This window comes from Lepus europaeus, chromosome 2 (assembly GCF_033115175.1).
Source record: "Lepus europaeus isolate LE1 chromosome 2, mLepTim1.pri, whole genome shotgun sequence".
Taxonomy (NCBI): Eukaryota; Metazoa; Chordata; class Mammalia; order Lagomorpha; family Leporidae; genus Lepus; species Lepus europaeus.
This window is the reverse complement of record NC_084828.1, coordinates 78,824,302-78,849,166: the sequence shown is the minus strand read 5'-3', so window position 1 is coordinate 78,849,166 and position 24,865 is coordinate 78,824,302. Positions and strand designations below refer to the sequence as shown.

The 24,865-nt window shown below is 49.3% G+C and overlaps 1 protein-coding gene across 1 annotated transcript in view; it reads right to left on the bottom strand.

The window, feature by feature from the left end:
* The window catches only part of PARP14 (poly(ADP-ribose) polymerase family member 14), a 47,903-nt gene extending 41,465 nt beyond the window's left edge, over window positions 1–6,438 (bottom strand). Inside the window, exons 1-2 of the mRNA XM_062208865.1 lie at window positions 6,204–6,438; window positions 1,872–2,005 (exon numbers count right to left, since the gene is read on the bottom strand). Of these exons, the coding sequence (XP_062064849.1) occupies window positions 1,872–2,005; window positions 6,204–6,390 (321 nt within the window). The 5' untranslated portion in view covers window positions 6,391–6,438. The remainder of the gene's footprint in view (window positions 1–1,871; window positions 2,006–6,203) is intronic.
* Between the last annotated feature and the right edge of the window lie 18,427 nt (window positions 6,439–24,865).

Sequence of the window (24,865 nt, the reverse complement as noted above, 5' to 3'; positions counted from 1 at the left end):
CAAATATACAAAGTTCCAGCTTATGAAAAAGCCAGGACAAGCAGATCCAAAATGTTATACTATAAACCACCAGCATTGGAACCTCCTAACCTCGACTGTTGCAAAAGTGTTTAAAATAAAACAAAATGTGGCTTCTCCTTCGTTATTCCACATAACCCTATCACTGCCCTTGCTCCCCCCACATAAGCAAGCTGCTTTTATCACTCCAGTTTGATCTATACTTCTTGTCTCATCCCACTAACTTCAAAAAGCTCATGGAAAATGGAATTAAAAGATAAAAATAAAATATAAACTTCATTTCTCCTCTGAAGCTCCATCAAGTTTGTGATACTTTTGTGAGTGATGAAACCAGCCATTCAGTCCATCCTTAAAGAACTGAGATCCTGGAAAATTAACATCCCAGTGCTGTCTTTACATTTTTAACTACAGAAAAATGCGTGCCCTTTAAAGAGTTTTTAAGATTAAGAAACAAACAAACAAAAAGTCCAGACTAGCCAAATCAGGACTATAAGGCGAGTGCCTAAGGATTCTCATTGGAACTCTCCCACAGTTGCCCAGGTTTGATGAGAGGAATGGGTAGGAGCATTGCTGTGGTGCAGGACTCTCTGGTGAAGCTTTCCAGGAGTTTTCAGCTAAAGTTTTGCTTCACTTTCTCTCTCCTAATAAGCCGGTGTTGGGGCCGGCGCTGTGGCGCAACGGGTTAACGCCCTGGTCTGAAGCGCCAGCATCCCATATGGGCACCAGCTCAAGACCTGGCTGCTCCTCTTCCGATCCAGCTCTCTGCTATGGCCTGGGAGAGCAGTAAGATGCCCAAGTCCTTGGGCCCCTGCACTCGCATGGGAGACCCAGAAGAAGCTCCTGGCTCCTGGCTTCAGATCGGCGTAGCTCCAGCCATTGCGGCCATCTGGGGAGTGAACCAGCAGATGGAAGACCTCTTTCTCTGCCTCTCCTTCTCTGTGTAACTCTGACTTTCAAATAAGTAAATATATCTTTAAAAAAGTAAGCCGGTGTTACTGTGTTTTCGATCCCCAGAAAGCCAACTAGCAAAGCACTGTTGCCATGTCCGTTGCCTCTTCCCTGGTACACGTCCGCGATGGCTGGACCACGTCTGCCTCCCGGCAGCCATTGCTCTGATTGTGCTTTATCTGCAGGATCACGTTGGCAATGCTGATGCTATGCTTCATCTCCTGGTGTGAGTTTGGAAGAAATGCTTCAGGATCGTGATCCCACTTGTCGAAGGCTTCCGCTGGGAGCTCTGCTGCTGACCTGGGCGCAGCAGGGTTGGCACCACCATGCAGAAAGTTTGCTCCACTTTAATTTTCCAGCCAGAATTAGGAAAACTGAACCAGTTGGGCTATCTGTGGTGTGGGCTTTGTTTCTGCTGTGACTGATGGCTCCTGTGCAGTTAGGCATAAACAAGGTTAATTTTTTTTTCCTTGCAGGTTGATGTGGATGGTCTGTCTCTGTGGCTTCATCTTCAACATCATCTAGTCCCTTCTTAAAATGAGTTATTCATTTGTAAACTGCTGATTTCTTCAGGGTGGTGTCCCCCTAAGCTTTTCACTATTCTTCCACTCAAGCTGCACCATAAATTTGTTTATTTTAGCAGAATTCATTCATAGGGACTCTTCCAAATTGACGTCTTCCTGCTATTAGTGCCTCAAACTAGACCCTACTCAGACATGTTATAACACGTTTGTACAAGTGTATTTTGGTGCAAAAAATACTGAAACCCATGCATGATTTCATGGACACAATGTCCATGACCTTTCTGAAGGCCTCTTTATCCTTCCTGGGGCAAAGAGGTCAGGGTGTGCTTCTCACAGGGAGAACACCCTGTGCCCATTTTATCACTCCTCCAGTGTTCTTACCTTTGTCGGGGTATTCTGTTTGAACACACCATGGGCTTTATCCGAGGCCTCAGGCAAGCAGACAGTTAATTTGAATGGTTGTTGTCCTGCCCATCCCAACTCATGATTCTGTCTCTCCAGAACCCTCTGCCGAACTGAAATGTCAAAAAAAAAAAAAAAGTCAAATTATAAGCAATCCTCACTTAAAAAATTAGCCCGTGGTTACTTATATGTTTTATCATCATCAGTCAATGGCTTGGTCAGTTCCTCAAGACAGGATATGTGTAGGGAAAAGAAGAAAAGTTCAGCAAGCAGGCACAGTTCTGGATGCCATTTTTAAGTGAATTATTTTAATATTGAGTATGAACCTTACTCATAAAGCCACAGTCTTCTTGTCTATTAATGAGGCTAATGCAGATTATCTCAAATGAGTTTCACACATGTTAAACTGAACGAATGTTACAAAAAAAAAAAAACTTATTATGGTACCTGACACTAGGTAGGCTCTCAAGAAAGTTGGCAAGAGTTTTGAAAAAGTTCACTTTATTTGAAAGACAGAGAGACAGACAGATATCTTCCGTCTACTGGTTCACTTCCCAAATGCTCATACCATCTGAGGCTCTGCCAGACTGAAACTAGGAGCCTGGGATTCCATCTGGGTCTCCCTGATAGGTGGCAGGGGCCTAAGCACTTGAGGCATCACCTGTGGCTTCCCAGCGTGTACATTGGCAAGAAGCTGGGTCGGTAACAAAGGAGCAGGGAGCCAGGCACCGGATAGGAGATGCACCTGCACCCCAAGTGGTATCTTAAGTGCTGTGCCACATGCACAGCTGCCCAAAGCTGAACAGAGCGAATGGAAGCATCCCTTGTGGAGAGCCAGTGCGGACTGTGTGCCAGGGCATGGTGAAAGCCATGGTATAGGAAGGTGACTCAGGTGACCAGAAGCAGAATGTCCAGGAGCCCAGTTAGAAAGCTGTTTCAGTCAATCATCCTGTGGTGACAAGGGCCTCACATCTGAGAGTAAAGGGGGTAGAAAAGATAAGAGAGATTTTACCAAAAACAGAGAGAGAGAGAGGAAAGGAGGGAAAGAGGGAGGGAGGGAGGGAGGGAGGGAGGGAGGGAGGGAGAGAGGGAGGGAGGAAGAACAAGCAAACTATTACATCTGGCAGCTGGGCTGTAGTAAAAAAAAAAAAAAATGAGCAATGGGCCTAAGAATTCAAAGACTTGGATTCAAATTCCATCCCCACCATAAACTGGTTCACTATGAGGACATACTTTAAAAAAAATATATTTATTTATTTATTTATTTGAAAGGCAGAGTTACAGGGAGAGAGGGAAAGAGAGAGAGGGAGAGCGATCTTCCATTGATTCACTCCCCAGTTGGCCACAATGGCCAGAGCTGGGCCAGGCTGAAGCCAGGAGCTAGGAGCTTCATCTGGATCTCCCACAGGGGTAATAGGAACCCAAACTCTTGGACCATCTTCGGTTGCTTTCCCTAGGCACACTAGCAGGGAGCTGAATCAGATGTAGAGCAGCCGGGACTTGAACTGGCTCCCATATGGGGTGCCAGCACTGCAGGCAATGGCTTTTCCTGCTACACTACAACAATGACCCAAAGGACATACTTTTCTTGAGCCTCACTTTGCTCACTTAAAGTGGGGTCCTGGAATGCACTTTGTGACACTCCCAAAGAAGTATGCAAATGTAAGTTAATGCCGATAAGCAGGTGCAGGAAGAGAGGGCAAAGGATGCAGAGCAGGGAACGAGTTTAAAGGAGGAGGCATGGTTGCGTGGGCAGTTGGTGCAAGGAAATCAGGGAGAAAGGAACCTTGGAGAGCGCCTGCTGTTCACGGGCGTGGCTCTGCTCCGATGCTGGGTTGCCATTCTGGCTTCTGATCTGGTTGCCCAGAGGAAGTCAAGGACCCAGGTCAGAACCTTGAGAAGAGGGGCACGACAGCTTCCCCATCTCCCTCACCCAGGAAGAAGACAGGGGAAGGGGGGCCTCCGGGGATGCCCACTCAGGGGCAGCCTTCGAAGGGAGAGCAGACCCGGCTTTCCTCTCCAGGAAGCAGGCAGACGCTGGGCACGGGCTCCTGAGAAGCTGCAGTGAGCTAGAGTGAGATGGGAGACTGCGTGCGGTGTTGATGCCAACAGCGAGCTGTTTTACAAGGCCAGCCGTGTAGTCGCAGGTTTCCCTGCTGTGTGCCTTTTAGTACTCCCCCGCGTTCAGACAGCCTCACAGGTCAGGTGTAGCGTGCACGGGCCCACAATCTCAGGACCGCGGGAGGAGGTGACATCAGAGTGTGACCCCCAGCCAAGCCCAAGGTGAATCTGGGAGGAAACAGCACTCTGATGTGCACCCCCCCCCGCCCCACCCACAGCAACCTCAACCCCACCTAGGTTGAATGCGTTTCAGGACAAGAGGACTGTCCTTCCTCCAAGGCGGCTGCCAGTGAGCGGGAGCCGGGAGTCGAGGTGCGACCTGTTTGGAAAATGCACACAGTTGAAACAGAGTTTCAACTGTTTTGAGATCCAGAGAACTATGTAAAAGTGAGATGCTGCTTCCCGTTAGCCCCAGCACTAATTCCGCAGAGAAGTGCTAGGGGGCTGGCGATTAGCGGAGTATAAAGATAATCTCTTGCGTCACAACAGCTGTCAGCACCTGTCCGGACCTCTTCCCGGCGTGGGCAGTGCGGGTGTCAGCTGGAGAAGGAGCGCGGAAGGCCCAGGCCTGCCAGCGAGGGTCACTGTGAGTGGACGGGTTTCCGAAACCCTGCCACTGAGCAGGCGCTGCCCTCAAGCAGGAAATCGAAACTGCCGCTCGGGGTTTTCCACCCGCTCCGAACTTTGACAACAGCATGTTGCCGGCGTTGAGCGTCTGCACGGGTGGCTGAGACGTCCTCCTCCTCGCTGGGGCCGCCCTGGGGCTGGAGGAGGAGGAGGGGGCAGCCCCGCGGGCTGGGAGTTGTGCAGGAGGAAGGCGCAGCCGCCCCTGGAAATCCTGCCTGCTTGGGCGGAACGGGACCACTTCAGCATCACCAACTGCGTGTTGTGCTATTGGTGTTCTGGGGCTATTGCTGTTTTCTGGAATCAGCTCCCTTTCTGTTCACTCGGGGTAGTCAACAGAGAGACAGACTCTCAGTAGCGCACCGATGGCCCCCACCCCACAATCACGCGGCCCGAATCCCTGGAGCGGAGCCCTGAAGGGGTCCCGGTGAACCGGCGCCGGGGGGACTGCGGTGGGAGCTGTCCGTGCCCCTGATGGGAGAGCAGCTCCTGAGAGCAACGAGGGTTCCCAGGGTTCCTGAGGGCCAAGTCCACGGAGATACCGACAGTAGGGATCAAAGTGGGAAAACTCCTAGGGCAAAAGCGAAACCCAGAGGAGGAACGCCTGACCCTCCCCAGCACTTGGCAATGGTGAAATTGACCCTTGGAGCCCGCAGAGCGCCGAGGGCTCGCAGTCCAGCAGGTGCCCTGCTGCGCCCTTCCTCCCTCGCCTCGATGCCTTCAACCTTATCCGGACGCCCTACTCTTGCTTCCTTTCCCCCTCTGGGTGGGTCTCGGCTCTGATGGCGTAGCCTCCTGGGGCGCCTGCGTCCCCTCTGGCACAAATGCTTCCCCGAAGCCGGCCACACGGCTGACCCACCACCGCCGTCCCTAAGCTCGTCCCGGGGAAGACGAAGCGCTCCCCGCAGCAGCTGGTCACCAGCTCCCCATTACAAACCTAGCGGGTGCCCGGAGCAAGCAGGTAATTAATTGGTGGGCCCTTGGCCTCGGTTCCCAATAGGGACAGTGGTGGGATGGAGCCACTGCACCGGCCCGTGACAAGGGCGCTTTCCCCCAGAGCTCCAAACTCCCCACCCACGGTCACCCTGCGGCCACTCGGAGGGCCGCCTTGGGACCGAGGGCAGGGGCGTCCCGTGTGACAGGCGACGCTGTAACAGGGGAGTCCTTGCTGTTTCAAGGCCACACAGTGTGACTTCAGCTAGCGCCTCTGCCCCTCGCCCAGGCGAGCTCAGGATTCTCCACGACCCAGGAGGAACCCCCGAGACTCCTCGCGTTTCTTAACGCCTTCCCTTCCCCCACCCCAAGAGAGAACAACAGGAAAAGCCAGACAAATCCCAGGGGGACGGCGGCTCCCGTGGCGCGGCTTCGCCCCCACCTCCACGCTGCGCTGGGAAGCGCCTGGAAGCGCAGCGCGCGGAGGAACAGCAGAGCCCCCAATGCGCCTCCCCATCCCCCTGCCACGACCTCCCCCTACGGCTGCGGCCGGAGCCAGGCGGATCCTTTCCACGGTCCCCTGGAGGAAGAACCGGAGCGCGCCTCACGCCCGGGGGTCCCAGGCGCCCTCACCATCGTCCGGGAAGAAGAGTACCCGGAATCGCAGCGGGCTCCCTGGCTCCTGGTAGACCTCGCACTCGCCGCCGCCCGATCTCTTCGGGCTCTGGAAGTACATCTGCAGCTTGATGCTCAAGTTCTTCGGGGGGTCCGGGCCCCAAGACCCCTCGACCAGCAGCGGGAAGCCGCGGGGCGCAGCCATCCTCGGCCCCGCTTGTGCGCCCGATTGCCGCGCCCGCCGCGAATCCAGGACCTTAACTTGGTCTGTTTCGCTTTCGTTTCCTAGAAAGGCCCTCCCGGCGTTCAGTTTCGGCCTCCAGCTACCAACAGCTGCCCCAGGATTGGACCAGTTACACCCTGATTCCTCACGGAGAAAAGGCGGATCAGTCACTCGCGGCTGGCTGTCGCCCCTCGGGCCTCCGGACCCTGCCACCTGCGCGCAGCCGGTCCCCACCCACCCAAGCTGAGCTGAAATCAGTAGATTTGGGTCGCCAGACCTTGGGCATGCATCAGATGGTTTCATTGGGACCAAAGCCGTCCTTGTCCAGGACAATGAAACGGCCCAGGGCCCTGTTAGAACCTTTGCTGGCCTTTCAGGTTGTCTCTGGCCCTTGACTATCAGATTTTTCTCTTGCTGTCCCTCTTTCGCATTCTGTCCCGCGATCTGTTAATACTACGGTGGCTAAACAGCACACTGGCAGTTTAATGTGGAATATTTACTAGACACTGGGCCCCAGGCAGCCCTGGGTATTGCACAGAAGAGGAAGTGATGGGAAGGTATACACAGGTACTCCTGGAAGGAGTGAGGTGGGGCTCCTAGCCCAGCAGAGAGTTTATGGGGAGCCAACATGCAAACAGGTTAAGAGGCCTGAGTGGATGCCCTCGGTGGGCCCAGAGGGGCTGGGGGATGTCCCGTGATGAGCTTCCTGGGAGCTCGAGGGAAGGCAGAGAGGCCTGCCATGTGGCTGTTGCAATTCTCCAGGTAAGAAATGGGATGTTGAGGCTAGGGTCTGGACAGGAAGGTGGGCTTCTGAATTGGAAGCAGGACTTGCTGAGGAAGAAGGAGCCGCCCAAGGTGATCGGTGGCTGTCCCTGGATGGCCCATGCACATGGCAGAGGGAGGCTGGCATCTACAGCGTGGGAGGACCAAGGGGCAGCTGACAGCTGGGAGAGGCCAATAGTGAGCGCATCTGTGACCCATAATGAAAGAGTGTTTCAAATCTGAGGGAGGCATGATCAGGTCACAGAAGTGTCTATTGGACTGCTGGGGACTTGCAAGCCCTGTGCTCTGAGGTCTAGGGACGGGTCATGGCGGTGGCCTGAGAACTGAAAGGAAGACAAGGAAGTGGAGGCATCAAGCATAGACAGCTGGAGGCACCCAGCAGCTTATGGGGCAACAGCATCGGGGAGTTGTGGTTCTTGTTTCCTGGCTTTTAAAATACTGTTAAGGTGGAGAAGTCTTGGGCGTATTTAAATGGTGGTGGAAACAAGGGAAGGTTGACGATACTGGTTGTGGGAGAAGATGGGAAGGCTTCCTGAGGGCATTAGCCTTAGGAGCGGGACACGTTCCCCCATGAAGCAGGGAGGCTGAGAGTGTGCTCAGGAGCAGGTGCTCCTGAATGGTCTCACCTGGTGCGTTCTCTTTTTCTAAAGAGGTGGTGAGGTTTCTAGATCATACCAAAGTTAGGGCTGCTTTCCCCTGCGGGGATGGACCTGGCATAGTGTCTCTCAATCACCTGCAGTGGAGTTTCAGGACAAGAGGTTTCTGGGTTTTTATTCTCAACTATTATAATGCTAAGTGGTATTCCGAGAGTTTCTTGTGCATGCCGCGCTCTACCTGTAGATGGCGCTCATCCTCTGATCACAACCTCCCCGGAGGCCCGCAGAGGAAAGCGGCAGCGCACAGCAGGGCTGGTCCTAGACCGGGATCGACCAGTAGTGAACAGCAGTGACTAGGGGGTTCTCCGTGTCACCCCACACCACAACGAAAGCCAGTACCTCCTCTTCCCTCCTGGGCAAACAGTTGTTCTTTTTCTTCGCATCATCAATGTATAAGGAAATTAAAGCGGAAACCCTGTATTTACGGTAGAAGTGTTAGGGGACCGTTTCTGGATTCCTTTCACGGACTTACTGATCAGTGATGTGCCTTGCCCGTCAAAGTCTCCTTATTATCCCTTGGTGGACTTGGAAGGAGCTATCAGGAGATCAGGATGGCAGGACTTGAAAGCCAAAGAAAGAACATTCTAGAAGGAACAAATTGTGGAACCCCATTAGCCGTGGTAGTACTTTATCTTCTCTCCGAAGTTGTGCGCACCCTGTCCACTTGAACCCTGCCCCTCCCACGGCTCCCTTCCCCTCACTAACTTTCCTCCCTGCTCTGGGTGTCTGCCTCCGGAAACTCACTTGCCCAGAAGCAAATATCCTGGATTCCTGTCCGAGCTGCTTGGTTCCTGCTCCACCCCCCAGGCACCGTCAATTTCTGTGTAACAACCCAAGTCTGCGTTGGGGCTGCCTTCCCTTTCCTCACTTCCTCTTCTTGTCAGTCTCCCCTTTCAGCTTCCCTACAAACCAGCCCAGGCTAGCTCTTCTCCCACTGAAGCATGCATTGGGGAAGGGGCTGCTTTGCTGTCTGGCCTGAATCAGGGGGTCGTGAGCTCCTCCTGCACACCCCTCTGCCTCACTTTGTTGCTGAGTGTCCTGGTCCCCCCAAAATTGGGTGTAAGCACAGGCCAAGGAAGAAGCAAGTTCAGTCCTCAGAGCGCATCCCCAGTGGGCACGACCCGGCCTGCAGCCTTCCTCCGCATGCCTGGGGTCCCGTCAGAAGCGCCCTCTTCTTCAGACCTCTGCAGAGTGGGCCTCTAATACCTGCTCAGTCTGCCAGGATGTAGTTCAAAATGGCGCGTTTTCTCCCAGTTGGGGTTATTTAGGGTCACGGGCACAATCGTTGGGTGGGAGGTGGGGGGCGGCTTCTACAGGGGAGTCCTGAGTGGACTTGATCTTTCCAAGTGTGCGTAAGGTGAAGGGGAGAGCAGAAAAAGATGCGTCCTGGCCGTCCAGTTAGACCATCATTGCATCAGACACATACGCTCACGGCTCAAGACAGGCAATCACTCTCAGAGAGTACAATCTCGACCATGGTCACAAAAAGAAAAACATACAGTGTTTGATCTCCTAGAGACATGCACCTAAATATTGAACAACCAGCACTCTTGGAATAAAATACACAGCCCACCACCTGGTTCCCCTAGTTCTGTAAATAAAGTTTCAGTGGAGGTGGTGTAGTAGGTAAAGCAGCAGCCTGCAGTACCGGAATTGCATGTTGGTGCCAGTTCAAGTCCCGGCTGCTCCACTTCCTATCCAGCTTTCTGCTGTGGCCCCGGAAAGCAGTGGAAGATGGCCCAAGTCCTGGGCCCCTGCACCTATGTGGGAGACCCGGAAGAAGCTCCTGGCTTTGGATCAGCGCAGCTCCGGCTGTTGTGGTCAACTAGGGAGGGAACCAGAGGGTGGAAAACCTCTCTCTCTCTCTCTGCCTCTCCCCTCTCTTTTGTGTAACTCTGACTTGCAAATAAATAAATCTTAAAAAAAAAAAAAAAGGCACTCTGATATGGGACATGGGCATCTCAAGCAGTATCTTAACCTCACTGCCAAATACCCTCACCTGGATGCAGATTCTGACTCAATATATCTGGGATAGGGCTTGAAATTCTGCCTTTCTTACTAGCACTCAACTGAGGTCCATTGGCGATACTTCTGAGCTGTAAAAAATAAAAATTAAAAATTAAAAAAAAGGTTTCAGTGGAACACAGCCACACACATTCATTCACATACCCACCTTGGTTGCTTGCACACTACAATGGCAGGGGTGAGTGGTTACACAGAGACTGGATGGCCCCTGAAGCCTAAAATATGTATTATTCAGCTCCTTTTTTGTAAGATTTATTTATTTATTTTGAAAGTCAGAGTTAAACAGAGAGAGAAGAAGAGGCAAAGAGAGAGGTCTTCCATCCATTGGTTCATTCTCCAAGTGCCCACAATGGCTGGCGTTGTGCTGATCCGAAGCCATGAGCCAGTAACCTCTTCCAGGTCTCCCACATGGGTCAGTGACCCAAGGACTTGGGCCATCTTCTACTGCTTTCCCAGGCCATAGCAGAGAGCTGGATTGGAAGTGGAGCGGCCAAGACTCGAACTGGTGCCCATATGGGATGCCGGCACTGCAGGTGGTGGCTCTACTTGCTACGCCACAGCACCCGCTCCAATTATTCAGCTCTTTACAGAACAAGTTTGCCAACTTCTGGCTGAGAGTATAATTCCCACAAATAAAGACATTCTCCTGCTTAACATCCACAGCCATCAAAATAAGGTCATTCATGTTAATGTCATAACTCACAGACTTCATTCAGGTTTCACTTGTCCCAAGAGCAGCGCCACAGTTAGAACCATGACATCTGGCTAGTTACCATGCCTCTTCAGTCCTCTTCAAGGTGTGATCAGCTCATTGTGGTTTGCCTCAGGGACTTTTCCTATGTCCACACTGAAAGTCTCACATCAGGCAAATTGCTCAGTCCCAGGGGATCCAAGGCAGTTGGTTGCCCTCCTCCTTCAAGCTGGAACAGTTCTTCAGCCATTCCTTCTCTTCCTTCCTTCCTTCCTTTCTTTTTGACAGGCAGAGTTAGACAGTGAGAGAGAGACAGAGAGAGAGGTCTTCCTTCCATTGGTTCACCCCCCAAATGGCCGCTATGGCTGGTGTGCTGTGCTGATCCGAAGCCAGGAGCCAGGTGCTTCTCCTGGTCTCCCATGCGGGTGTAGGGCCCAAGCACTTGGGCCATCCTCCACTGCCCTTCTGGGTGCCGGCCTCTATTTCTGTTTTTTCAACTGCGACTTCCTACTACTTGATATTTCCCTGCATTGAAAACATGTTTTGTGTTACTTCATTGAAAATATAAGGGTACTTCAAACAGCTTTTGAAAAAATGGAATTAACAGCTAAGTTTAGGGGTGGGTGTTGTGGCTCAGTGAATTGGGCAGCCCCGTCCATACTGGAGTGCTGGTTCCAGGCCCAGATTTTTTGCTTCCAATCCAGCTTCCTGCTAATGCATCCTGGGATGCAGCAGTAATGGTTCAAGTGGTTGGGCACCTGTCACCCCTGTGGGAGATCCAGGTGGAGTCCTAGGTGCCTGGCTTTGGCCTGGCCCAATCCTGGCTGCTGTGGGCAGTTGGAAGATGAACCAGTGAGTAGAAGATCTTTCTCTCTCTCTCTTTCTCTCTCTCTCTCTCTCTCTCTCTCTCCCTCTGTGTGTGGGTGTTGCTCTGCTTTTCAAATAGACAAAAATAAACAAATATTTAAAAATTAAGTTTATTTCGTGCAAAATTTTTTTTGAAATTCATGCAGTTTTTTAAAATATTTATTTTATTTATTTGAAAGACAGAGTTACAGAGAGAGGTAGAGACAGAGAGAGTGGTCTTCCATCCGCTGGTTTACTCCCTAGATGGCCGCAACGGCCGGAGCTGGGCCGATCTGAAGCCAGGAGCTTTTTCTGGATCTCCCACATGGGTGCAGGGGCCCAAGGACTTGGGCCATCTTCTACTGCTTTCCCAGGCCATAGCAGAGAGCTGGGTCAGAAGTGGAGCAGCAGGGACTAGAACCGGTGCACATATGGGATGCCAGTGCTTCAGGCCAGGGCTTTAACCTGCTGTGCCACAGCGCCGGCCCTGAAATTCATGTAGTTTTTTCAGAATACACATTTTCCATGAACCTTTTGAAGACCCCTCATGGCTACAATAGCTGTTTTAAAAGCTTTGTTCCAGCATCTGCCCAGTTTTAGGATTGGACTTGACCGATTACCATTTCTCTTGAGAATGTGTTACACTGTATTTTTCTTCATATCAGATAATTTGTTTTTTTCATATATCAGATAATTTGGGGTTGTATTCACATCATATTGTAGTCATTGATGAATAAAACAGATACGATCTCTACCTTTATAAGACTTACAGTTCAGTGAGGAGATGCTAACAGCCATTTATTGCATGATACTTTTTTTTATAAATTTCAAAAAATATTGTCTCATGAAATAACATATGTTATAAAACCTGGTTGTATTTTGGGTTGAAGGGTACAGGGAGGGAGTGATGAGATGTCTCTTTCTTTCTGTGTCTCCTTAGCAAACAAAATAGAAGCAGGGGAGTGTTGTCGTGGGACGTTTGCACCTCTTGCCCTGCCTGGGATCAAGTCCTTCCTTTGCTTCTGACCCAACTTTCTACAAATGCGCCTGGGAGGCAGCAGATGATGGCTCAGGTATTTGAGTTCCTGCAACCCAAGTGGGAGACCTGGATGGAGCTCTTGGCTCTTGGCTTCATCCTGGTCTAACCCAGCTGTGCAAAAACGAACCAGTGGATGGAAGATCTCTTTCTCTCACTCATTCTCTCTCTCTCTATTTCTCTTTCTCTGTCACTCTACCTCTCAAATAAAATAAATAAATAAATAAATAAGCACAACTTCAAAAAAAAAAAAAAAAAAGAGGGGTTAGCACTGTGGCGTAGCAAGTAAAGCCACTGCCTACGTTGCCAGCATCCTATATGGGCGCCAATTTGTGTCTTGGCTGCTCCATTTCCAATCCAGCTGTTTGCCAATGTGCCTTGGAAGGTAATGGAGGATGGCCTAAGTCCTTGGGCCCCTGCACCAACGTGGGGGGCCTGGAAGAAGCCCCTGGCTCCTGGCTTTGGCCTGGCCCAGCCCTGGCCATTGTGGCCATCTGGGGAGTGAACCTGCAGATTTAAAGTCTTTTTTTCTGTCTTTCCCTCTCTCTCTGTAACTGTGCCTTTCAAATAAATGAATGCATCTTTTAAAAAGAAAAGAAATTCTTGTTACAGGCTCTTGGTCTGAGATTGTGTTACTTCTATGGAAATGGCTAAAAGTGAATATTAATCACTAATCGATCCTCGGTCTTTATACTAACCACAAGCTGCATTCGCTTGATTGTGGAGTTCACCTGGCTTGTCTTGCTTTAGAGAAGGAGAAGTGTAACTGAGCACTACGGTCTGTATGTGTAGACTGTAAGGTGTGAAAACATGAATTAGCGACATAGCCATAACGATGTGTTGCAGGTCCCCAAGAGCACTCCCAGCTCAGAAATTCTCCATGGCTCCGCATAGACTCACACCCACGGCCCTGATGTATCCCGGGGACCCAGCACAGCATAAAATCCACCAAGAGCAAGGCGCACAGGGTGGAAGAAGTCCGGAAGAAGTCCGGAAGGGCCTCTCCCAGCGCATCCACACAGGACTCTGGAAGCACCGAATCATGGCCACACGCCTGGAGCCCTCCTCCCAGGCCCATTCCTGACTCAGTGCCTGAGGGTTGTATCCCAGGGATGAGCACGTGTGTCCCCTCTGCCAACATTTCAGACTCCTCAAAGGAGAGCAGGTGTAGGGCACAAATCACGTCGTTCGTACAGACAGCGTCAGCATCATGCTAGCCACCTTCTTGTCAGTTTGGGAATTGAGGATAAACTTCTGAAATCTAAGTTCAAGTGCCAGTCAAGAGCCAGCCTTGCAAATCAGACTTTCCAGGGATGACTGGCTCGTGTCTGCTATGTTAACTCCTTTTTCTGCCCAGGCATATTCTGATCAAATCGGTTGGATCACATGCCATCCTTCAAAGTTGTAATTTGAAATATATGGTGGTCACCTGGAATCACAAGCCTTCTGTAACAAAACAAGACACAGGGTGCAAGAAAAAATGTTGTTTTTGTTTGTTTGTTTTGACAGGCAGAGTGGACAATGAGAGAGAGGTCTTCCTTTTGCCGCTGGTTCACCCTCCAATGGCCGCCGCGGTTGGCGCGCTGCAGCCGGCGCACCGCGTTGATCCGATGGCAGGAGCCAGGTGCTTCTCCTGGTCTCCCATGGGGTGCAGGGCCCAAGCACTTGGGCCATCCTCCACTGCACTCCCTGGCCACAGCAGAGAGCTGGCCTGGAAGAGGGGCAACCGGGACAGGATCGGTGCCCTGACCGGGACTAGAACCCGGTGTGCCGGCGCCGCAAGACGGAGGATTAGCCTATTGAGCCGCGGCGCCGGCCAAGAAAAAATGGTTTTTAGTCATGCAAAGGCCAAATCTGTTTGTCACATCCTGTGTCCTTCTCTGGTTTTACTTTAAAAAAACGTCTTTCCAAGTCCAGTGAGTAGTGAGAGATGTGGTCAAATCCAAACTTGGTCAAAATAGGGTCATAGAAATGTACCTGAGGGACCGGCACTGTGGTGCAGTGGATTAAGCCTCTGCCCCCAGCGACACCGGTTTGAGACCGGACTGCTCCACTTCTGATCCAGCTCCCTACTAATGTGCCTGGGAAAGCAGTGGAAAATGGCCCAAGTGCTTGGGCCCCTACACCCATGTCGGAGACCCAGATGAAGCTCCTGGCTCCTGGCTTCTGCCTGGCTCAGTGCTAGCAATTGCAGACATCTAGAGAGTGAACCAGCGGATGGAAGATCTCTCTCTCTCTCTCTCTCTCTCTCTCTCTCTCTCCACTTCCTCCCTCCCTCTCTCTGCAGCTCTACCTTTCAGAAAAATAAAAAATCTTTTTGAAAGAAAGAAATGTAAATGTAATTGATGGAACTAAAACACAGTCCCAGGCTTGGGCTAACTAAAGCTTTGCCCAGAGTTCAGCCACAGAGCAGGGAAACCTCAGAACTGCTCAGGGGTTTATATGAATTTTGTATACTTTATATATTTTCTTGCATCTCTTTTTCTAATGGCTCAGTCAGTTCCCCTTGACACTCACCACCCTCTTTGGAATCCTGAGGTTTGCCCTCCAGCGTCACCTAGGACACACAAAGGCTAAGCCATACTTGATCTTTGTGGAGGTATCAGCAGTGTGCAATGTGCAATGATCCTAGTGATTCACCCCACAGTGTGCCCACCAGGCGGGATGTGGCGATGGAGCCGCTACCGGAGCCGCTACCAAAGCCGACTGTCAACAGCCTTCAGCGCTCCGCCCCTTCGGGGAGTGCCTCAGCTGCAGAGTCCCTTGGCCAAGGTCATGGCCTCCTGGGTCAGCCCCCATCCAGTGACCGACTCAGTGGGGGGAGCAAGCACTCAGCTTTTCCAGCTCCACACGGTCCAGCTCCACCCGGCCCCTGAGCCTGCGAGCGCCTCTCGCGGCGGACAGAGGCTGTGGACCGCCCCGCCGGGTTCTACTTCCTTAGCTTCCTTTTCGTAGGTGTTGATTCCAAAGACAGTCTGATCCCTGGAGAGGCCAGCACGCAGCGCACGTGCGCCTGACAGCGTAAAGTGTCTGATTCCACGGAACCAGGGCGGGTGAGTGACGGAACAAGCGCTGTCTGCTCAACCTGGGTGTCCATCACAGCCAAACTCCAGCACCTTCGTCAAGAGATTCTTGGAGCAGGATCCTTCCTCCTTGTGGCCCCCGGTTTTGTGTACTGGGCTATCGTAACTATTAGCCTTTCGTTCAAAAAACCTTTGCTCTGTGGAGGAGAGCTGGAAAATCTGTTTTGCTTCCATAAGTCACTCATATACCTGAAATTTTTAAAGATGTATTTATTTATCCGAAAGGCAGGCTTACAGAGAAGGAGAGGCAGAGGCAGAGGGAGAGGGAGAGAGAGGTCTTCCATCCATTGGTTCACTCCCCAAATGGCTGCAACAGCCAGAGTGGGACTGATCCGAAGCCAGGAGCCAGGAGCTTCTTCTAGGTCTCCCACATGGGTGCAGGGGCCCAAGCACTTGGGTCATCTTCCACTGCTTTCCCATGCACATTAGCAGGGAGCTGGATCAGAAGTTAAGCAGCTGGGACTCCAACTGGTGCCCACATGGGATGCTGGCGCAATAGGCAGTGGCTTGACCTGCCTACACCACAGTGTTGGCCCCATCAACTACTTATTATTACCTCTTAAGGTTCTGAGGGTTGACTGAGCTCAGTGAGGCAGTTCTCCTTCAAGGCCTCTCTTGGGTGTGTAGTCAGGTCACAGCCGAGGCTGGAGGCAAGCCCAGGGTTACTTGATCCGTACACATCTGAGGACAAGCCCAGGGCCACTCCCATAGCTGGGGGCAGAACAACAGAGCTTTCATCAACATGAGCGTGTGGGTTTACCATGGTGCCTTCAGCACAGTGGCTGCAGGTAGCTGGACTTTCAATTTGCTGACTCAGCTCCTAAGGCACAGAGGAAGACGGAGTAGAACCGGAGATAAAGAGAGCAACCAAAACCGTGAGAAGCTACGCAGTGTCACTTCCCAAGCATTCTATTCGCTAAGATCAATTACTGGGTCCGGCGCATAGTCAAGAGAAGCATTAGACTTCGCTTGCTGAACGGGAGAGGGTTTAAGAATTTTCAGAGCTGTTTTATGACCGTACCTACACGAACCTCTTTCCGTTTGCTTCTTGGCAGGAATTGCATCCTGGTCAGGTGACAGGTTTCCAAAACACAGCAGCTAATTAACAGGCAGCTTGTTTGGAGGGCTTATGGTTTGCCCATCGTTAGTCTAAGTCTCCCAGGTCTCCATCCTGCTTATTCCTCACTTCATACACAAATAAAACATCTCGGATCCCTGTCCAATGCACAGTGAGAAGGCCCAGAACCCTCGGCCATGTACTGTGCTCAGAAGGTTTCATTTTTCCAGGGCACTCCCAGGCTGCAGTCCTCTGCTCCGCGCCTGTACCTGTGCTCTTCCTGTCTCCGCCCTGCTCCTGTGCTAGGAACATGAGCCCTTTTCTTTCCCCCAAATCGTCATGGCCAAAGGTTTGCACTAACTGCATTTCAATGTGGGAGTCAACCCCTGGGTTGAAGTTCAAAGGTCAGTTTTTCCAGGAATTCATCAGCCAAATCCTGCCCAAGCCATTTCTCCAGCCACTGTTTTCTTGGAGTTCTCCCTGCCCTCTAGACCAGAAATAGAATTTGGGGGCCACCAAACTGAAGCTGTCCTGAGAATTGCTTTGAAAAATTTGAACTAATCACTGAATTTTTTTATTAAGATTTTATTTACTTATTTGAGAGGCAGAGTTACAGGCAGGGAGAGCGAAAGACAGAGAGAGAGGGATCCTCCATGTGCTCATTCACTCCCTAAATGGCCACAATGGCTGGAGCTGGATTGATCCAAAGCCAGGAGCCAGGAGCTTCTTCCAGGTCTACCACATGAGTGCAAGGGCCCAAGCACTTGTGCCATCTTCCACTGCTTTCTCAGACCATAAGCAGCGAGCTGAATTGGAAGTGGAGCAGCTGGGACATGACCTGGTGCCCATATGGGATGCCGGCACTGTAGGCAGAAGCTTAGCCTACTACGCCACAGCACTGGCCCCATCACTGAAGTTTTAAAAGCATGAGCTTTGGAGCCAGTATTGTAGTGCAGCCAGGTAAGCCGCCGTCTGAGACCCCTGCAACCCATGTTGGAGCTCAAGTCTCAGATGCTCCACTTCTGATCCAGCTCTCTGCTAACGTGCTTGGGAGAGCAGTGGAAGATGCTCTGAGTTCCTGCCACCTGTGTAGAAGACCCCAGTGGAGTTTCAGGCTCCTTGAGTAAACCAATAGATGGAGCCTCTCTGTCTCTCCCTGACTTGCTGTAGTTGCCTTTCAAATAAAAAAGTAAATCTTTTTTAAACAAAGCATGAGTTTTCATGTTAAACCTCAGCCTTCTAACTTTTCTTGGAAAAGCTCAGTTTGCTAACACCTGGTTCACCTGCTCACATGTCAGCACCAACTGGAGCCAGGACAGTGGCCTCCTGGCCCCATTCTCTAAAATTCCCACTTGGCTCACTTCACTCATTTGCATCAATCTCAGCGCCTCGAGGCACTGGGTTTGCAACTCCTTGCCCCAAGATCCCAAGATCTCAATCACCCCCTTGCCCTGTTCCCAGGCCCCTACCACTTCTCTGGAGGCAGCGAACTCAGAAGTCCTCTCGCATTGTTGTACTGAATGATTCTACGTTCTCAAGGCATCTTACTCAATGCAACCAATCACTAACCTAGCTCAGAAGCAGTAGCCTTTTTCTGTATAGAAAAAAGGTAGAAAATATTTTAAGTTTCATAGGCCATGTGATCTCCGGTGCCATTGGTCAACCCTGCCATCAGCTGACGGCAAGCAGCTGTTGGGGAAATGTTATTAAAAACCAAATATCCTGCTGACCCAGAAAAACCTGTTCCTAAGCTAGAGGAGTAACAAAATTGTTCTGTTATTGAGTAAGCTTTAAACCGGAGTGCAATGTTTATCACAGGCAGTCCACAGGAGGAAGCTCACCTGTCTACGTAGGCAGGCAGATGACCTGTATTATCCTCCTGTGCTTCAGAGGAACAACAACCAGTCCTCAAGTTGGGAGCACTTGACGGCCACACGGGGTTCATCTCCACCACCTGGGGATTGGGGTGGCCGTCTGTGTCAGCTGGCCGCCTTTATCTGCAGGGAAAATCCGAGTTCTCATAACTCTGTGTCAGGTGGGTAGCCAAGGTCTTGGAGCCAGATATCAGGAGATGTCAGGCTCTTGCCCTCCCACAGAAACTGGGAGTCAGCGGTGCCATGTTCCTTACGATCACATTTCAAAGAGGGAGTTCCCATCCTTGAGAAAACATTCCTGGGTTGTGAAAACTGGCCAGAGGTTTAGTGAAGCATTATTTCCCTGAATTTAGATACAGACAGACTGAGATCTCCCATCTGTTGGTTCACTCCCCAAATTCCTGCAGCCTCTGAGGCTGGGCCAGGTTGAAACCAGGAGCCTGGAACTCAGTCCAGCTCCCTACATGGGTGGCAGAGACCGAGATACATGAACTGTCACCTGCTGCCTCCCAGGGTGTGCATGAGCAGGAAGTTGGAATCAAAAGCAGAGCCGGCACCCAATCAGGTTTTTGGGCAACCCAAGCAGCCATCATAATCCCTGCACCAAACACCCACTCCCTCTTTAAAGGTTTTAAAAAGACTTCTATCTACCTACAAAGGACAGAGAAAGATTCAGCAATTAACAACTTTTTGAAAGTAAAATAGGCAGGAAAGTTTCTTCTTTAGCACCTGAGAGAATTAAATTTATAATTTTTGGTTTGTATTGGCCCAGGGGCAGCTGTAGAATATATACAAACAGTGAGTCATGCTGTGCTTCAATGAAACTCTATTATGGGCACAGAAACTTGAATTTAATTTACTTTTTACATGACATGAAACATTATTCTTTTTATTTGCCCTCTTCCCCAACCATTAAAAACTGTAAAAACCATGTTTAGCTTGTGAATGATACAAAACTGGTAGTGGGCTGGATCTGGCAACCCCTGACCCAGATTATGACCAAATGGTGGGAACACCCTGTAGGTGCTTTCCTAGAAAACAATAAACTGGGGCTAGTGCTGTGGCGTAGTGAGTAAAGCTGCCGCCTGTAGTGCCAGCATCCCATGTGGGCGCCTGTTCGAGACCTGGCTGCTCTACTTCCGATCTCTGCTATGGGTTGGGAAAAAAGTAAAAGATAGTCCAAGTGTTTGGGCCCTTGCATCTGTGTGGGAGACCTGGAATAGAGAGAAGTCTTTTATCAGCTGGTTCACTCCCCAAATGGCTGCAATGGCTGAAGTTGGACCCATACAAAGCCTGGAGCCAGGAGCTTCCTCTGGGTCTCCCATGCAGGTACAGGGATCCAAGCACTTGGATCACCCTCAACTGCCTCCCCAAGCCATCAACAGGGAGCTGGATTGGAAGTGGAGCAGCAGGTACTCAAACCAGCACCCATATGAGATGCCAACACCACAGGCAGAGGCTTAGCCTATTACGCCACAGCACCAGTTCCCATGGTTATCTTCTACATATCTGTATTGTTAGGATCTTAGCTTTCTTCTAGTGGTTTCTTTTATCATAAAATAAACATTATATATGTTTACTTCTGTTGATATTTAACATTGTTTCTTTAGGATAAATTCTATCAGTTGGTCAGGAGTCAGGCACATTTATGACTCTTAATAAAGTCTCATTTTACTCTTTGGAAAGACTGCATCAGTTGATTTGTTATCATTAATGTGTGAGTCTGTCTGCTTTCCTGAGGCCTTGAAAGCTTTAGCTCTCATAACTTTTATAAAATTGTTCTAATTCTTAGATACAAGCTGAAAATTCACAGTAGGTTTAACTTACAGTTATTTTACCAGAAAGTTGTCTGAATATTTTAAAAGTCACGATTTACTGATGGAGTTTCTTTTTTTCCCAAAGAAACCTTTTATTTAATAGGTACAAATTTCGTAAGTACAAGTTTAGGAATATAGTGATTCTTCCCACCATATCCGCCCTCCCATCCCCACTCCCACCCCACCTCCTCCTCCGTCTCTCATTCCCAGTCCCATTCAACATTAAGATTCATTTTCAGTTGACTTTATACACAGAAAATAACTCTATACTAAGTAAAGATTTCAACAATTTGCACACACACACAAATTGTTTGAGAACAATTTTACAGTTGATTCTCATAAAACAACTCATTGAAGACAGAAATCCAGCATAGGAAGTAAGTGTATGGTGACTCTCGTTGTTAATTTAACAATTAACACTCTTATGTATGATGCCAGTGATCACCCGAGGCTCTCGACATGAGCTGCCATGGCTATGGAAGCCTTTTGAATCCACATCTCGGTCACTATTTAGACAAGGCCATAAACAAAGTGGAAGTTCTCTATGAAGTGGATTCATCCTGAGAGGAGGAGCGTGGTGGGGGCAAGAGGTGCAGAGTCACCACACAGACCCCGGGAGCCAGGTGAAAGCAGGCCAGAGGCGAGTAGCCTGCAGACTTGTTTATTTCAGTTGGTACAGCAGCTTATATAGCCAAGGCAGCCAATCCAGTCAAGGGGCAGTTTATGCCTTAACCAACCACAGCCTGCTGCCAGGTAGTTTCCAAAGCCATCCAGTCACAGCCTGTTGCCAGGAAGGCTCCGTTGCCATGTGGTTTCCGAAGCCATTCAATCACAGCTTGTTGCCAGTGGCCATCTTGGCAAGGCCTTCTCATTCCACCACAGTTCTCCCTTCAGAGAAGAGTACATCCTTTGATGGCCACTTCTTTCCACTGGAGTCTCTCCCACAGAGATCCTTCATGTAGGACATTTTTTTTTGTTACAGTGTCTTGGCTTCCCATGCCTGAAATTCTCTCATGGGCTTTTCAGCCAGACCAGAATACCTTAAAGGCTGATTCTGATGTCAGAATGCTATTTAGAGTGATTGTCATTCTATGAGTCTGCTGTGTGAACTGCTTCCTATGTTGGAGCATTCTCTGATGGAGATTCTTCTGGTATGAACTGTCTTCTAATTATCTGTATATGAGGCAATAGATATTTTTTATCCATCCATATGTGCTCTGTATACTTTTTAGTTATTGAACATTTTTATTTATGTGTCAACATTTTCTCAACTCTTCCCCCTGAATTTTTAAATCTCCACTTTAGTGGTATTTGTTCCATCAAAGCTAATTATCTAAGTAATGAACTTATCTGTCTTTTTTCATTTATGATTCATCAATAGTCAAAAAGTGATTTCCCCTATTGCCAATCTTTCATGTTCCTATCTGTAAATATTTTTTTCCTAATTTTCAAAGTATTTAACTCTTAATCCACCTGGAATGTTGTTATAGAGCATTGTGGAACTTGTGGGTCTTCCTTGTAAAAGGTGAAAAATGTATATGATCTGAAGAGAAACCAGGGTATTTGTGGAGCTTTTTAAATCTTCTTATTGATATTCCTACACACTTAAGGTCCCGAATTGGTGACCAGGACATGTTAACGTCTGCTGGGACACATTCTTCTTGTGAGCTCTTTTGAACCTGGAATGGTCTTTGATGTTCTTGCTCATTTATTTTTCTATGTAAGATAAAAATTATATTAATTTTAGGAAGCATCTTATTTCTAGGTGGTGGCTGGTCACCTGAATCCAGTAACCACCTGTGCTGAGTCTAGGCTCCATCTACCTTGGTTTCAGTCCTGTCTCTTGATATTCAGCAAAAATCCTGGTGTATCTTTCATGGCCCTGCTGAGTCCAGAATGCTAGACTGTCTCACAATATTTCTCAAGGCTATGTTCTCTTTTCAGAGGTTCTCTGCTTTCATTTCTGCAGGCCCAGAATTTAACAGATGTTCTACGGGAGAACTTTCAAAGCTCCTGCAATGGCTTTGCTTGGGCTCTGTCTCCTAGCAGTGGAGCTGCCTTCGTGCAAGGCCTGGGTTTTCAGCCTCAGGCCCCCGGGAAGAATCAGCAAATGACGCATGAGTTCAGTGGCCATGAAAGTGAGTTAACCCTTCTCAAGGTTCTCTTCCTCTCTTTCTCTGGTCTCAGCCTTCCAGTTCTGTGGATTCAGCAGAGTGCCTCTGTCTTAAAATACAGTACTTCCCTTTTATCCATGGTTTCAGTCTCTGTGGTTTCAGTTACCCACAGTTAACTGCTGTCCAAAAATATTAAACGGAAAATAAACAACTCATAAATGTTAAATCATTCTTTTTAAAGGGTTTATTTATTTATTTGAAAGGCAGAGTTACAGAGAGGGAGAGACAGAAAGAAAGATCTTCCACCCATTGGTTCACTCCCCAAATGGCCACAAGGGCATCCGAAGCCAAGAGCCTGGAACTCCATCCTGGTCTCCCGCATTGGTGGCAGGGACCCAAGTACTTGGGACATCTTTCTCTGCTTTCCAAAGCACATCAGCAGGGAGCTGGGTCAGAAGTGGAGCAGCCAGGACTCTTAACTGGTCCTCCGACATGGCATGTGGTTTTGCAGGTGGGAGATCAACCCACTCTGCCACAATGCCAGCCCCATAAGTTTTAAATCATGAGCCATTTTGCACAACACAATAAAATTCCATCCTGTCCTGCTCTGTCATGCCCCAAATAGGCAACATTGCTTTTCCAGTGTATCCACGGTGTATGTGCCACCCACCCTTCAGTCTCTTCGTAGCTGTCTGGATTGCCGTATCGAATATCTCATGATTCCATTGCTTGTCTTCAAAACCTTGTTTTACTTAACAACAGCCTCAAAGTACAAGGGTAGTGACAGTGGCAATTCAGATGTGCTGGTGAGAAGCCATAAAGCATCATCTTCACTGGCTCACAGGAAGAAAGGGAGTACAATACAAGGCCAACCTGGATAACAACACAATCAACGATCAGGGAGAGAGGCTGTCTGGAGAACAGTGGTACCTACCTGGGGGGTAGCAGAGCATTGCCATGGAAGCTATGGGTATACTCCACAAGGCTGCACCAAGGGGACGCTTTCCTTCCTTCTTTCCTTCTTTCTTTCCTTCCTTCCTTCCTTCCTTCCTTCCTTCTTCCTTCCTTCCCTCCCTCCCTCCCTCTCTCCTTTCTTTCTTTCTTTCTTTCTTTCTTTCTTTCTTTCTTTCTTTCTTTCTTTCTTTCTTTCTTTCTTTCTTTCTTTCTTTCTCTTTCTTTCTTTCTTTCTTTCCTTCCTTCCTTCTTTTCTTTCTTTCTTTCTTTCTTTCTTTCTTTCTTTCTTTCTTTCTTTCTTTCTTTCTTTCTTCTTTAAGATTTTGTTTATTTATTTGAGAGGTAGAGTTACAGACAGAGAGGGAGAGACGAGAGAATGGTCCTCCATTTGCTGGTTCACTACCCACATGGCAAAAATGGCCGGAGCTAGGCTGATTTGAAGCCAGGAGCCAGGACTTCCTCCAGGTCTCCCACATGGGTGCAGGGGCCCAAGCACTTGGACCATCCTTTACTGCTTTCCAGGCCATCAGCAGGGAGCAAGCTCAGAAGTAGAGCAGCCAGGACACAAAGCGATGTCCTCTGGCATTGCAGGAGGAGGCTTAGCCTACTATGCCACAGTGTTAGCCCTTGGGGAAGCTTTTAAAGTCAAAAATAAGGAGGATTACAATGGATATTTGGAAACAACACTCTTTGCCCATAATGGTTAGCAACCAGGGTGATGATATCCCGAGACTGACTAGGCAATTGCTGGGCAGACATCCCTGTAGAAGGACTTTCTGTATAAGGTTGTGGTAGCCTTTGTGCGATGTTCTGAATGAGTTTTTGTGATAGTTTCTATCAGACAATTATACATAAGAACCCCTTCTTCATAACCTTCTGGCTTTATTTTATTTATTTATATATGTATGTATGTATGTTAGGATTTAAACAGGTGACTCTATTTTAATTCTGACAATTTTCACATTTCTTTCACAATAGTTACATGTTTTAAGGGGCTGGCATTGTGGCCTAAGGGGTTAAGGTGCTGCCTGCAGTGCCAGCATCCATATGGGTACCAGTTCGAGTTCCAGCTGCTCCATTTCCAATCCAACTCCCTGCTAATGTGCCTGGGAAAGCAGTGGAGTATGGCCCAAGTGCTTGGGCCCCTGCACCCAAGTGGGAGACCCAGAAGAAGCTTCTGGCTCCTGGCTTCAGCCTGGGCCAGCCCCAGCCATCGCAACTATTTGGGGAATGAATCAACAGATGAAAGATCTCTCTCTGTCTGTCTCTCTCTCCCTTTCTCTCTTTCTCTCTCCCTCTCTCTCTGTAACTCTGCCTTTCAAATAAATAAACAAAGATGTTTTGAGAGAGACTACATTCACATAACTTGTATTACAGTATATTATAATGTTTCTGCTTTGATCCCCATCACCACAGATTGTTGTTAAGCTGTATCAGAGGCAGGTATATATAGGGACAAACGGAGTGCACGTGGATTTGGTACTACTCAGGATTTCCGTATCTGGGGGTCTTGGAGCATAC